The sequence below is a fragment of the Medicago truncatula genome, chromosome 3, assembly GCF_003473485.1.
Source record: "Medicago truncatula cultivar Jemalong A17 chromosome 3, MtrunA17r5.0-ANR, whole genome shotgun sequence".
Taxonomy (NCBI): Eukaryota; Viridiplantae; Streptophyta; class Magnoliopsida; order Fabales; family Fabaceae; genus Medicago; species Medicago truncatula.
In genome coordinates, this window is record NC_053044.1 from 12,965,569 (window position 1) to 12,980,584 (window position 15,016).

At 32.9% G+C, this 15,016-nt stretch overlaps 2 protein-coding genes across 2 annotated transcripts; one reads left to right on the plus strand and one right to left on the minus strand.

The window, feature by feature from the left end:
- The first annotated feature begins 1,545 nt into the window (after positions 1–1,545).
- LOC25488810 (putative phospholipid-transporting ATPase 9) lies at positions 1,546–9,485 on the plus strand. The gene is made up of 11 exons (XM_013603955.3): positions 1,546–2,524; positions 4,042–5,369; positions 5,544–5,654; positions 5,749–6,025; positions 6,115–6,203; positions 6,302–6,413; positions 6,557–6,769; positions 7,041–7,166; positions 7,277–7,375; positions 7,716–7,907; positions 8,728–9,485. Exons 1-11 carry the CDS (start codon positions 2,135–2,137, stop codon positions 9,253–9,255), a joined length of 3,465 nt encoding a protein of 1,154 aa, XP_013459409.1. The 5' UTR covers positions 1,546–2,134; the 3' UTR covers positions 9,256–9,485.
- A 1,347-nt stretch (positions 9,486–10,832) lies between these two features.
- Positions 10,833–14,336, minus strand: LOC25488811 (probable xyloglucan 6-xylosyltransferase 3). The gene is made up of 2 exons (XM_013603957.3): positions 13,522–14,336; positions 10,833–12,209 (listed from the first exon to the last, which is right to left on the minus strand). The coding sequence occupies exons 1-2, from the start codon at positions 14,055–14,057 to the stop codon at positions 11,384–11,386; spliced, it is 1,362 nt and encodes a 453-aa protein (XP_013459411.1). The 5' UTR covers positions 14,058–14,336; the 3' UTR covers positions 10,833–11,383.
- Positions 14,337–15,016: the final 680 nt, after the last annotated feature.

The following is a 15,016-nucleotide window of genomic DNA, read 5'->3' on the forward strand; positions in this document are numbered from 1 at the left end:
TAATCAAATTAACACTCTGTTTTATAAGTTGTCACATAAGTTGTCAAAATTTTGATGTTCAAATATCATTACTCATATATTATTAGATTGATTCCATCTATAGCCAAAAAGATATAGGAGGATAAAAAAATCTCTTCTAAATGAAAAATGATAACTTGTGTCCTTAGGGCACATGTTAAGGAATCTAAAGTGGAAATTTTATAAGGAAATTGTGCCAATTTATTTTTCTAGAGATTGAAAATTAATGTTTTATAATAAATACTACCTCTATCCATAATTATAGGGCCATTTTGAAAAAATAATGAGAATTAAGAAAATTGAAAGTGAGAATAAATTTGTTTGTAATTGCTATTCTTTTAACAATTTTATCCTTTAAGAGAGGGGGTTAGTGTATGTTTTCAACATAGTATTTAATGCTGATTGAAGAAAAAGATACTCCATCCATTTTAAAATACATGCCTATTTTGGAGAAATTGCAGTAACCAAGAAACCAAATAAATTTTGATATTTTTGATGAAATTATATGTTTGTTTTCTATAATACCTTTAACCATTTTTTTTTTGAATAAGTTAAAATGATGTATTATCAGGCTAGAATCACCCCGCACGAGAAATGCAAAAGGGGAACCAACCAAGAGTATTTACAAAGTCAATGTGCCATAATAAAGAGGCACAAACAGAAGCAGATAACTGTTACATGTGGACACCCATACATAGGAGCGGATATTTCCATCAATCATAATAACTATAACTAAAATTCACCTGCTTTGCTTTCAACCAAAGAAAAGAATGTTGTTTAACTTAGTCGATAAGAATAGAAGGATTTGTTACCGTATTTTAAAAAATTCGGTTGTTCCTTTCCTTCCAAATCACCCACACGGAAGTAAACCAAATAATTTTAAAGAATACCATAGTAGCACGAGGTAATCCTGCAATGTTAGTAACCTGATGAAAATGAAGTTTTAGATCACCAGGCTGAACCGAAGAAATGCCCAACCAAATTTTATTTCATTCTATTTTTTCTCTCTGCAATAAATATGCAAGGGTATTATTGACAACACAATAATTAATGTTGCATTGAAACTTGAAAGTGACAAGTATTGTAAAACAAATTTATTCTTCAGAATGGACAAGTATTATGAAACGGATGGAGTATAAAATAAACAGGAGTTTTGTAAAAAGAGAAGAAAAAAAAATTCTCAAAAGGATCTTATATTTAAAAACAGAGGTAGTAGCTACAAATTAACATGTGTCCTAAAGATACATATTAACATGCCATTTTTTTTTTTTATAACTCTCCAGATCTTTGAATAAGAAAATAAAGAAATTCAATTGATAAGTAAAGTTTAATACATAATTACTCTATACATTATTGGACTTAAATTCTTTTAAATAATTCGTATTTGGTGGAGTTGATAAACCAGTAGAGCTTTAATCGCTCCTCACAATTAAGTATATTTTCCTATTTTTATTTTTTATTTTGTCTATCTTATATCGTTAAAAAAAAAAAAAAAAAAAAAACATTGTACCTTAAAAAACCAGATCTTTCTATGTTTTTTCTTTCAAACGACTATTTCGCTGCTACTTTCACTTTGATTCCGGCAATTTCCAGGAAAAGTACAAATAACACAACAATTTGGAACATAATGGTCAAAAATATTTTTCATATTCCCTTCAGAGTCAAATTCAAAATGCCATGTTTATACTTTTCTTCACCGCGTCCTTCTTCTAGATATCATTAGTTTTGACATTGTTTCTAGTTTACTATATATAATTTTGCATATTCTTTTTGTTTTTCACTTGAAGCTCTTTCATATTTTGACCCTTTTGTTTCTTTTCAATATTTTGTTTTCATTTCTTCTTTAAAAAATACCCTTTGGATTTTTATTGAGTTGGGAAGTGAGAAAATTGAGATTTAACTAAAAAAATTGTTACTTGTGTTCAAAGGGTTTCTTAATTATTGTGTTTATGATGATTTTGTTTGTTATTGACTAAAGTCAAGTGCTTTTTGTCTAAGGTGGTGGTGGGGTAGGTTTTTGAGACTTTAAGGAAATTTACAAATTTGTCTGTTAGTTTTAGGGAAGATAAAATCTCAGTGGCCCTTTTTTGTCAAATATTTTTTGGATTAATTCATCATGAAGATGAAGAAGCTTAATTTGAGTAAGATCTATTCATTTAAATGTGGTAAAAAACCAAACTTTAAGAGAGAGCATTCACAGATTGGAAGACAAGGGTATTCTAGGGTTGTTTTATGTAATGAACAACAAGATAGATTTGAATCAGGTTTTAAGGATTATGCTGATAATTCTGTTAGGTCAACAAAATATACTTTTGCTACTTTCTTACCTAAGTCATTGTTTGAGCAGTTTAGGAGGGTAGCTAATTTCTTTTTCCTTGTTGCTGGTATCTTAGCTTTCACAAAACTTGCTCCTTATACTGCTGTTAGTGCTATTCTTCCTTTAGCTGTTATAGTTGGTGCAACTATGGTGAAGGAAGGTATTGAAGATTTTCGTCGGAAAAAACAGGTACTAGTTACTGGTATATTATGATAACTAGAAGTGTATTGTGTTGTGAATTTTGTTCTTTTAATGTTAAAAGTGTGTAGATTTGAATGTAGAAATGATATTTTAGATTCAAGGTGTGTGTGATGTTCGACACAAAAACGACGCTGATACGTGTGCTTTGGATTCTGTTTCTCAGTAACTTCCTTACAAATTTTAGCATTTGTTAAAATAAAATCTAAGATCACTTTCTTACTGGACTTGAAGATTCTTGGTTATTTTAAAATATGTCAGTTTTGTCAAGAGCATAAAAGTGTGAAGTAGTATTTGATAGAATCTAAGAACAGCGAGAAATTGCAGAAAGAATCTGAGAGAAAACGAGAGTATCCATGTGAATATTCTGATTGTATTTGATAGAGAATGAACATGTTGGTTACAAGACAACTACAGGTAGGTATTTATTACTCTACCTGATCTAAACCTGAACTGTACTGAGTCAGCATAGTCAGTTACAAAGCAAACTTAAGGCCTTGTTTGGCCAGCTACGTTATTAGCTAGATCTATTCACTTATGTTAGTATCTAACATATATTTTCAATTTTCTACATTTTAAGTTTTGTATAAATTATTAGACATTCAGTTTTCCCTATGTTATGCAATATCTATATGGATTTAGAATACATGAATGTGTTGAGAAAGAAGAAATGACTAAATGAGAGAGTACATGTGTGAATTCGCATGTCTAAATTACACAGTGAGAGGATAGTATGTATACGAGTCCTAAATATAAGGATTTACATTTACACAGCAATACAAAATGAATAATCCGAATGTAGTTACTCTATTTACGTTATTATTATGCAGAAGGAAGAGCCAAAAAACCAAACGATTCAGATTATATAACTCATAGTAGTCAATAGCGGCCAATAGCGCTGCTATAGCGGCCGTGCGGTGCCGGAGCGCTACGCAACAAGCCATAGCGTTGCGGTGTGAGATAGCGGCGCAACGCTTCGTAGTGGTTTTGCGGTTTAGAACCGCTATTTCATTTTAAGAGAAAATACAAAATTGTCCTTGGTTTAAAAAAAACAAGGGTATTTCTGTAAATCTTCCTCTGCTTTTCTGCTGTTTTGTAAAACTTCTTCACCTCTGCTGTAAATCTTCCTCTACTTTGTCGTGTTTGCTCTGTTATCCTGTTATTTTTTTGTTTAACAATCTCAAAACTTTGTTGTCCTGTTACTTTTTTGTTCTAGTTTTCTTTGTTATTATTGATTCCAAACTCCATTCTGCTCTCTCTGTTTCTGTTTGTAGTTTGTACAAACAATCCTCGGTTTTGTTCAAATAAAACTCTATTCTACTCTCTCTGTTTCCTTATTTTTGTTGTTTTTGTTTTTATGAAATAGCGGTCATAGCGCTATGCGCTATCCCGCTATAGCATTTTTGGGGTCGGCCGCTACGCGCCGCTATCCGCTATTAACTACTATGGTATAACTTAGCTTACTGATTAGTTGATTATCAAAAATAGCTAACTGATTTGCTCTGCAGGATATTGAGGTGAACAATAGAAGAGTTATATGTCATAAAGGTGGTGGCAATTTTGAATCTACGGAGTGGAAGAATCTCAAGGTAGGAAATATAGTGAAGATAAAGAAGGATGAATTCTTCCCTGCCGACCTATTACTGATTTCGTCCAGTTACGAAGATGCAGTCTGCTACGTTGAAACCATGAACTTGGATGGTGAGACAAATTTGAAGCTAAAACAAGGTTTGGAAGTAACTTCTTCATTAAATGAGGAAGTTAAATTCCAAGATTTCAAAGCTGCTGTCAAATGTGAAGATCCAAATGCAAATTTGTACTCTTTTGTCGGGACATTGGATTTTGAAGGGCAAAAATATCCACTTTCTCCTCAGCAGCTTCTTCTCCGAGACTCAAAACTTCGTAATACAGACTTCATATTCGGAGCAGTCATCTTTACTGGTCACGACACGAAGGTTATTCAAAACTCCACTCCCCCTCCTTCGAAAAGGAGCAAAATCGAGAAGAAGATGGATAAGATTATCTACTTCTTATTTGGTGTTTTGTTTTTAATTGCCTTCATTGGATCTATTCTCTTTGGAATTGCAACTAAACGTGACTTGAACAACGGAATTATGAAAAGATGGTATCTGAGACCAGATGATTCCACCATTTTCTTTGATCCTAAAAGAGTCGCCGCAGCATCTGTTTTTCATTTCTTGACGGCCTTAATGCTATACAACTTCTTCATTCCCATCTCCTTGTATTTCTCAATAGAATTGGTTAAAGTCCTTCAAAGCATCTTCATTAATCAAGATATTAATATGTACTATGAAGAACTGGACAAACCGGCTCTTGCTCGTACTTCAAACTTGAATGAAGAACTCGGCCAAATTGACACAATCCTTTCTGATAAAACTGGAACTTTGACTTGCAACTCGATGGAGTTCATCAAATGTTCGGTTGCTGGGGTAGCTTATGGCCGTAGTGTCACAGAGGTTGAGCAAGCCATTGGTGGTAGGTCGGAACTGGAATCAATTGATATCAGGGAAGCTAATGATCGAAAAGAACCAATCAAAGGTTTTAATTTTATTGATGAAAGAATAATGAATGGAAACTGGATTAACGAGCCTCGTGCAGATGTTATACAGAATTTTTTTCGTTTATTGGCTGTTTGTCATACCGCCATGCCGGAAGTGGATGAGGAAACAGGAAGAGTTTCATATGAAGCTGAATCTCCTGATGAAGCGGCATTTGTGATTGCTGCAAGAGAAGTGGGTTTTAAATTCTACAAAAGGACCCAGAACAGTTTATCAATGATAGAGTTGGATCCGGTTTCTGGCAATGAAGTTGAAAGGTTAGTTTTATTTTGTTTGTCCAACTCTTTTGTTTGTTTACGTATGTGATTACTTTAAAAACACATTATACCTAATTTAGTTATTGTTTGTAGCTACCATGCATCAAAGTTTATTTTATTCATGTTAAATAATGCGGAAATGATCTGATATGAGTAACTAATTTCATTTTGTAGGACATACAAAATTCTCAATGTTTTAGAATTCAATAGTTCAAGGAAGCGAATGTCAGTGATAGTTAAAGATGAACACGGGAGAATTTTGTTGCTCTGTAAAGGCGCTGACAGGTTAGCAACTAAATAACCTGTAACCTTTGATATTTTCGAGTTTTACCTTTTCATTTAGCCTATCGACTTGCCTTGACTCATAATTTCCGTGCAGTGTCATGTTTGAAAGGCTTGCCATTAATGGAAGGGAGTTTGAAGAAAAAACTTTGGAACATGTGAGTGAATATGCTGATGCAGGTCTAAGAACACTGATACTTGCCTATCGTGAACTTGATGAAGAAGAATACAACGAGTTTGACAAGAAATTTTCCGAAGCGAAAATTTCAATCACCGTGGATCATGAATCATTGATTGAGGAAATATCAGAAAAGATTGAGAGGAATCTAATCGTTCTCGGTGCCACTGCTGTAGAAGACAAGCTCCAAAATGGGGTAACCAAAAAAATAATTTCACATGCGAAGATATTGATCAGTTGGATCAAGACTTGAAATTATGCCTAACTATATTGTTTTTTTTATAGGTTCCTGAGTGTATTGAAAAGCTTGCACAAGCTAGAATTAAGATATGGGTTTTGACTGGGGATAAAATGGAGACTGCCATCAACATTGGGTATAATATTATACTTTAATTATGCATTTTTTTTTTTTACAATGGATTAGTCGTGCGAATTTCTTTTCAAGATGTTTGACTTGAATATATGAATGCAGTTTTTCTTGTCGCTTGCTTCGACAAGGAATGAAACAGATTATAATTCATTTAGAAATGCCTGAAATTCAAGCATTAGAGAAGGATGGAGGAGACAAGATGGCTATCATGAAGGTAAATAAATTTTAGGCTTTAATATAGTTTATATACAATGATTTAGTTTACATGTTGAGTACCTATGTAGCTTCAATTAGTGTTGCCAAATAGCACAAGTAAAAATTTGAGTGCTGATATTTTTTTGACGATTCATGTTTTAGGCATCAAGAGAAAGTGTGTATCTTCAGATATCTGAAGGTTCTAAACTGCTTTCTGCATCTAAAGGGAACTCTCAGCAAGCATTTGCTCTGATAATCGATGGAAAGTCACTTGTTTATGCTCTAGAGGATAATATAAAGAGCTCGTTTTTAGATCTCGCAACTCGCTGTGCATCTGTTATCTGTTGTCGCTCATCGCCAAAGCAGAAGGCACTGGTATGTTTCAGCTTTTTCTTTGTTTCTTCCTCTACTTGACAACTTGTCCTTATTTTTATTGGTGTGGCTTTTTTCTTTCAATTTTATCCTTCATTTAATAACTTAATTTTTCTAAATAACCACATAAAATTTTGTCACTTCTATTATATTTTTTAATAAATTATAAATGATATAACTGGCAAAACGGATAGAAGCATTAGAGACCGTGCTGATTATGATAATTGTTTTGGTTAGCTTTTTGAATTAATTTTATTGGTACCTGTCATAAAAGGTTACTAGATTGGTCAAAGAAGGAACTGGTAAAACAACATTAGCTATCGGTGATGGAGCTAATGACGTGGGAATGCTTCAAGAAGCTGATGTAGGTATTGGAATCAGTGGTGTTGAAGGAATGCAGGTACTTAAAAAAAGAAAAAAAATCAACAAACTATTTGTTTATTATTGATTTTCTTTTTCCGTATACCATTTTATTAAAACTTTTTGTTTTGTATCCTCTCTCCTCCCTAGGCCGTCATGGCTAGTGATATTGCAATTGCACAATTCCGGTATCTGGAAAGATTACTTCTTGTACATGGACATTGGTGCTACAGGAGGATGTCCACCATGGTAAGATCATTCAAACTTGATCTCAACATTAAATATATTTGGGCATGTTTGCATCGACTTATTTGAATTTATCTACTGGGATAAGCACTTGTGAGACTATTTAGGAGAGTTTATGACAAGTCCATAAGTTGTTTTCAGTTTATTTCAATAAACTCTCCAGGATAGCTTATGAAAACAGATTATACCTTACATGAAATTTGTTTGACTTTTGTATAGAAATAACATATACACAAGTACTCGTATGATAAGCGCTTATGTTATAATCGTTTAATAAATCTGTTTATCCAATCAAGGCAAGGTCACAAATGATTATCTAATATTTTGTTTATTCTTTTGGCAGATATGTTACTTTTTCTACAAGAATATTACATTTGGTTTCACTCTATTCTTATATGAGGTGTATGCATCATTCTCTGGACAGCCTGCATACAATGACTGGTTTTTGTCTTTCTATAGTGTCTTGTTTTCTTCACTTCCTGCCATTGCCCTTGGGGTCTTTGACCAAGATGTATCTGCTAGGTACTGCGTCAAGGTAAGCTTACTCTATTCACCATCTAATATGTTGTCATCTATGAAGCACGCATATGTACACATGCACATACATGAACGCCAAACATGACACTGACACGGCAACACCGGTAAGAATTTGGAAAAATAAAATAATTGAATGTGGTATTGAATATAACCACATGTGTTGTGTCGAACATTGACACGTGTGTAACACCGAACAAACTTTCAATATGAATTATCGGTGCTATATAGGTTTAGGTTGTCATGTGTGTAATTGAGAAAATGAAAATTTCATTGTTCTGTTATATAATAGCATTCCGGATTATGAAAGAGAAGTAAGAGTGGAACTCACAAAATCATTGCATATGTATTTGTTTCAACTTTTGAAAATAGTGATTTGAAAATTGTGTAAAAAAAACAATTATTTTTACATATTTTATGTAAAGTAGAAGTTATGTTTTGCTTTATTTCAAAAATCACTTTTATTTCATAATAGGAATTGTTTTAATTATGAAGAAAACTTATAAAACTTTTTAGGGTGTTTGCTTAAGATTTTGAAAAAAAATATTTGTTGCTTTACATAAAACTTCTGAAGAGATAAATATTAATTATTAAATATTTTTGCATAACTATTTTTTATCAAATCCATTAAAATTAGGGTTTGAAGACAATCAATTTATCATACCCTGTCAAACATTTACATTTTCTCTAAAATCACATTTTCTCTAAAATCACATTTGACGAGACAAAGCCAAACACATAAAGTAGAATACACTCATTTTGTTTCCTCTTATGAGTGATGAGTGACAATGATTCCATGATATTTTTGTATAATTTTGCAGTTTCCTATCTTGTACCAAGAAGGTGTACAAAATGTCCTATTTAGGTGGCGCCGAATTCTAAGTTGGATGCTCAACGGATTCATCAGTGCCATAATAATTTTCTTCTTCTGCACAAAAGCAATAGGCCTTCAAGCCTTCGACGAGAATGGAAAAACCGCTGGAAAAGACATACTAGGAGCAACCATGTATACTTGTGTTGTTTGGGTTGTAAACCTACAGATGGCGCTCGCTGTGCGATACTTCACCTTGGTACAACATGTTGCCATTTGGGGTTCTATTGGTATTTGGTATTTATTCGCGTTTGCTTATGGATCGTTGCCTTCAAGCTTTTCAACAACTGCTTTCAAAGTCTTCGCTGAGACTCTTGCTCCATCGCCTTCCTTTTGGATTCTCACATTATTTGTCGCGGTTTCTTCACTTATACCATACTTTTCGTGCTCCACGATTAAAATGTGGTTGTTTCCTATGCATCATGAAAGGGTACAATGGATGAGGTATAAGGGCAAGAAGACCACTGATACTGAATAGTTTTTTTTTTTTTTTTGAGGTGATACTGCACAGAAAATTATTTGCTTCCACAACTACTAACTTTTGTGAATATATGTAATTTTGACATTTTAGAATGTAAAGGAAATATATAACAACGGTTTGTAGTTGAAAATGGGAGATATAGCTTACGTAGGTCATTGTTTTAGAGTGATTACAAATTCATCATTATTTTGATTATACCAAATAAATAAATTAGTTTTGATATTTAATGTATAGAATTTACAAAGTTTAAGTGCTTTTTCAGTCACTCTTGTAAATTTTATGTTCAAATAAAAAAGTCACTATATTTTATTTTATTATTAATTTTACTATATTATTTAGTTAAATAAAAAGTTTAGTTTGGATATATATTTTCTCAACGGAGTTTGGATACTAAATGTGTAGAGTTTAAAAAGTTGAGGTAGTGTTTGTTTTTAGGCCAAATACCTCCCCGGGTCCTTTAAGTTTTATGTTTGTTTCAGATAAATCCTTTAAGTTTCTAAAGTTTCAAATAGGTCCTTTAAGTTGGAAGTTTGTTTCGAATAGGTCCTTTAAGTTTCTAAGGTTTCAGATAGATCCTTTAAGTTTCGAGTTTGTTTCAGATAGGTCCTTTCTATCGACCTCCTTTAAGCCAAAGTTGATTTGATAGAAAGGACCTATCTGAAACAAACTCGAAACTTAAAGGACCTATCTGAAACCTTAAAAACTTAAAGGACCTATCCGAAACAAACTCGAAACTTAAAGAACCTATCTGAAACCTTAGAAACTTAAAGGACCTATCTGAAACAAACGTGAAACTTAAAGGACCCATGGAGATATTTGGCCTTGTTTTTAATACTCTTGTTTTTAAAGGAGTTTATTTTAAAAAAGTTGAGGTAGTTTAAAAATGTGTAGAGTTTAAAAAGGAGTTTTAGTTTCACGCAAAATTTTCATCTTACTCCCTTTAAACTCAAGTAAAAGCCTAGTTAATAATGTTAGTTTTTAATATAAGCTAACTTAAGTACATTATGTTGGTAATAAGGACACAACCTACGTACACAATGTAAAATCGCCAATAACCTCGTGAAATGATGTGTGTGACCATTTTATCAACATAATATCAGCAAAAATCAAGTACTAGTTGTTGTTTAAATTCAACAATGATATAAATATTTGCATTTTAGGTTATGAGAAATTGACATCTTTACAACCATTTTTTAACAACATTTGTGACAATTTTATATCTCATTCTCACGTTATATTTTTACTTTCTCTCTATTATTTCGGTTTTTGTGCCAATGTATCATTTTCTTTGTAAATACGGTTATCTCATATGTTGTCATTCAAATTGTTGTTGAAATAATACAACTCTGTTTATTCTGCTTCTTTCCAACCTCACTCTGCACAATTCCATTTTTCCCATATACTTGGTACAACAAACCTGGCTTATTTTTTTTCTTCTAATATTTGAGTCAAATTTTATTTATATTATCTACTAGAGGAAATAGTACATTAAATCAATATTCATCTTTCCATTACATAGCAAGCACCCTATCATCCAAGCAATGAAATATCAAAAGGATTAACTTCAAAATAGCTTACTATAAAAACTACTTCACAATCACATTCACTTAGATGAAAAACATATATTTGTTTCCTCGACATTCTGTCGTGAACATTAATATTTCAATTGCGGTGCTGCTGCCTGCTGGTAAGAGCAGAAACAGAACTAGAGTCGCTTACATCAAATTCCTGAATTTTAACAGGACATTGAATAAAAATCAAAACACACAAAGATGCTCGGTATACAGCAGATCAGTAAACAAAAATTACTGATTACTCAAACTCTACAGAAAAATAATGACTTGTATGAAAGAATTTTATCTTATGAGTTTCCCATTAACTTACCAAAGACGACATAACGAAAGAGAAAAAGTTACATGTCCACCTATTGGCTATAGCATCACCACTCCAAACATGTTACTTTCCTTCTGGTTTTAAATTATATTCTGTAACCGCTGCATTGTGAATGTTTCAGGTGTAATCAAATATCAATGTTTCTTTAGCGTCGTGACAGCAATTGAGGCTGTATTGACTGCAATTAACAACCATTATATCAAAATCCGCAATTGCAATTTGAAACCTTACTCTAATTTTTTGGTTCCACGGTGCCTTCATGTTGCCTTCGTATATCAAACTGGTCTACAAACTCTAAAGGAGTAATGGTCTCATTTCTGATCCGCTTGATTTTAGGACTTAATAATCCCCGGTGCCTAAACCCATAGAGTTTAAGCACTTGATTATCTGCAAAATTAAAAGCCCTCTCCATGCTACTAAGGCATCTCTCTACTGGATAATCTCCATAACTCCCACAAGGCTTACACCCCACGAAATGCGTCACAAAAGGCCACCTCTCATCCCCAAGCCCCGGATGATACTTCTCCATCATCTCTTCATACCGATCAACCAACCCAGCCCAATAACCATGCAAATAAAAAGAATTCTCAAGAAATACCTTCTCCATCCATTTGTCCTTCTTTGACAACAATAAATATATCAATGCCGATTGATCATCAGCCTCGAATGCTGGCCTTCCTTTGAGATTTGCCGTCAAAATCTTCCCAGCCTCCTCTCGGATTGGGCCTTTCGGACCCATAGGGGCCCAAGCATCAAGCAAATCCAACGACCACTGGCAATTGCGAAACAAAAAGCTCCCTGTGTTGATTGCAATCCAAGAATTCTGCTCGAACAACAAATCAGGATACCCATGAATAACCATATTATAATCTTTATATTTACTCATGGGAAGCTCAAACACCATGTCAGTGAAGAATGCATCACTGTCCATCCACCAAATCCACTCCACTTCAGGATGTGATAACATGAGCCTTCGAATCATGGGCAATTTGGCCCAGTAACCTGCGAGCTCCATGTCCAAGTGAGCCATGTTGTACACAATTTCAATGCCATGCAATCTGCAGTATCATATGACAGATCAGAATATAATAAACAAGCTTTATAATGTTAATTCAGATGTATTCAAAATCAGCTCAAGTCAACTTCAAACAAATAAGTTTCTTCACTTCAGGTGATATTTCTGTAAACTGAGCCGTTTTGAAGATTAAATAAGAGCTTATGAAAGCTAATTTCAACTTAAACGAACAGCAGCTCTTAATTAAAAAATTTATAATTTTAGAAAAGGAAATGATATTATTTTATTGTCCGAAAATGGATAGAAACCACTCTTAGCACATATTTAAATAAAAGATGAAAGCATAAGATGGAAATGCAGTAGGATTTAATTGCATTGAACTGAAAGTGAAATCAAATATAAAAGAGCAGAGTAAAGATGGAGTTTGGGTGAGCAATTGAAAACTCAAATTTGAATTGGCTTGATTTACAAAATTTATCGAGTTTAAGTATAGCTTCAAATGAAGTAATTTACGTTATGCTTTCACTCTGAAGTGTGTGAAACTTCGTAAACATTTGTAAAATAACCATTAATTTACTAACATTTGCCTTTATATTTTTGTAACGAAAAAATCAATTTAACCAGACAGCAACCAAACATTTGTAATCAGTACTTTTGTTGAGTGATATAAAATCAATTCATGTGCAAAAGCCAAGCACATACTATATCCAAATGCAATCATAGAAACCAAACACACATTATTTCTAAAGTCAACTTTGAGCGAGCATTTGTAACTGGCCCTTAGCAAGCATTTGAATGAGCTTGATTTACAAAATTCAGAGTTGAAATTGAGTTTCAAAATGAAGTAATTATTAATTTATGCTACATTGTTAGTCTAAAGTGTGTTAAACTTCGAGACTTTCTTTAAGATAACACAAAAGTTACTCTTCAATATATGCACTAATATATTATAAATTTGCCTATAAAAATGAGCTTTAAAGGCAAAGTGCCTGTTCGGATCGGCTTATTTGATCTTATCTACTAGCATATGTTTTGTGAGACTGTTTGGTAGAACTTCCTAAAACAGCTTATGACAACTTTCATAAGCATTTTTCAACTTATTTTCATAAGTTGTCCAATATCGCTTATATAAAAACAACTTATATCATATACAAAATCAAATTAAATGTTATTTTAACTTTCGATCTAAAAAAAGCTTACGCAGCTAATACATAAGCGTGCTAACCATGATAAGTGCTTATGTTATAAACTGCAAGAAATTAAACATACACTATATCTAAACTAACACAACTGAATAATTGACACTATACATTTCAATTCCATTATATAAAAAATGAAATCTTTATAACACTAACCTGCAATAATCAATCTTATTCTTGATAGATTTCAAAAGATAATGATCACCAATAGGATTATCACACGGTTTCGGAGGCGAACCAGTAAGAAGCAAAATCCTAGGTTTCCCCTTAACAAAATTAGGATATTCACGGTTCTTATCTAACCAACTTGTTCTCTCAGTATCCCAATTAAGGATCTTAGGACCAAGAGCATAAGTTTCATTCAAACTCATAAAAGTTTCGGTCTGATTCCGATCAGATGGATCGGAATCAGATCGGATCTCAGCGAGGATACGGTTAGTTTCCTCGATAACAGCGGCGTTAACCGCATCGTTCTGTGATGTGCCGAGGTTAACGCCGATTGTGCCACGTAGGACGAGGATTGTTACGAAACCGCAGAGGATTGTGATCTTTATGTTGTTGAATGTTTTTTGGATCTGACGTCCACGTGGCAGTGTACGGTTACGTGAGTTTGTTGTTGTTGTGGTGGTTGTTGTTGGTAATCCTCCTGTGCTTGTTGTTCTCTTTTGTGTTAAGTTGTTTTCTTGTCCCATTTTGTGTTTTTGTTTTGTGTATGTGTGTGTTGTTGTTTTGAGTTTTCTGTGTGGTGATGTTAGAGAACTTGGAACTTAGAAGTTTGATTTGGGTTTGGGGGAGAATTTGATAGGGTTGAAGATGATCATGTTAATGAGTAAATGGAACACAGAGAACTGAGAGAAGGGAGCATGTGATAGTGGAGGGCATTTACGAACGTATGTGTATAAACACCGACTTTCTAGTTTTTACAATTTTTTTCATTGTGTGCCAGTAAGAACAAAATGAACAACTCTACAAAATCCAGTACACAGATACGAATCAAACTAAATAAGCTCACGTAAAAACAACAAATGTTAAATAAGCCCCACGCTAATTATTATATGCACTAGTCGAAGTTCGAATCTTAGATAATTAACTTATTCATCTTAAAAAAATGTAAATTCTAACTATTAGACTAATTGATACAAAAAATAAGCCCCACATAAAAACTAGAAATGTACCATAATATATAATTTAACAATTATCTTGTCCAAAAAAATATAATAATAACAATCATTTTTATGACAAAAATAGGAATTATACTAAATTTCCTTTCCTATATTTTATTTTAAAAAATAATCAATATTATGAATAATAAAAATTCACAAAAATCAAATTTCATTTCACGGATTCTTCTCGTAAATAAGATTCAGTTATTATGATTGCACATGATAACAAGTAATTTTTTTCTTTCAAAAAACAACTTCATTAGCTAATAATTTAAAGATGATGTAGAACGGTAGACTCCAATTTTCAAGTGTATCATATAATTTATCTAATTAATTGAGTATCAATTTAAAATTATTTAAAGTCGATCATCTAATGTCCCCTTGAGCATAACTCACATGGTAGAGATCCTGAAATATGCGTATAGTGTTCGAATCTGAAATTTCTCATTTATTCACCTTAAGGATGACTATAACTCATGTGGCATTGC

Excerpts from the sequence above, each read along its gene's own strand:
- LOC25488811 (XM_013603957.3), bottom strand. The coding sequence starts at position 14,057 with ATGGGACAAGAAAACAACTTAACACAAAAGAGAACAACAAGCACAGGA. Across the intron at positions 12,210-13,521 it reads AATAAGATTGATTATTGCAG|ATTGCATGGCATTGAAATTG; the intron begins GTTAGTGTTATA and ends ATGATACTGCAG.
- LOC25488810 (XM_013603955.3), top strand. The coding sequence starts at position 2,135 with ATGAAGATGAAGAAGCTTAATTTGAGTAAGATCTATTCATTTAAATGT. Across the intron at positions 5,370-5,543 it reads TCTGGCAATGAAGTTGAAAG|GACATACAAAATTCTCAATG; the intron begins GTTAGTTTTATT and ends TTCATTTTGTAG. Across the intron at positions 6,770-7,040 it reads CGCCAAAGCAGAAGGCACTG|GTTACTAGATTGGTCAAAGA; the intron begins GTATGTTTCAGC and ends CTGTCATAAAAG.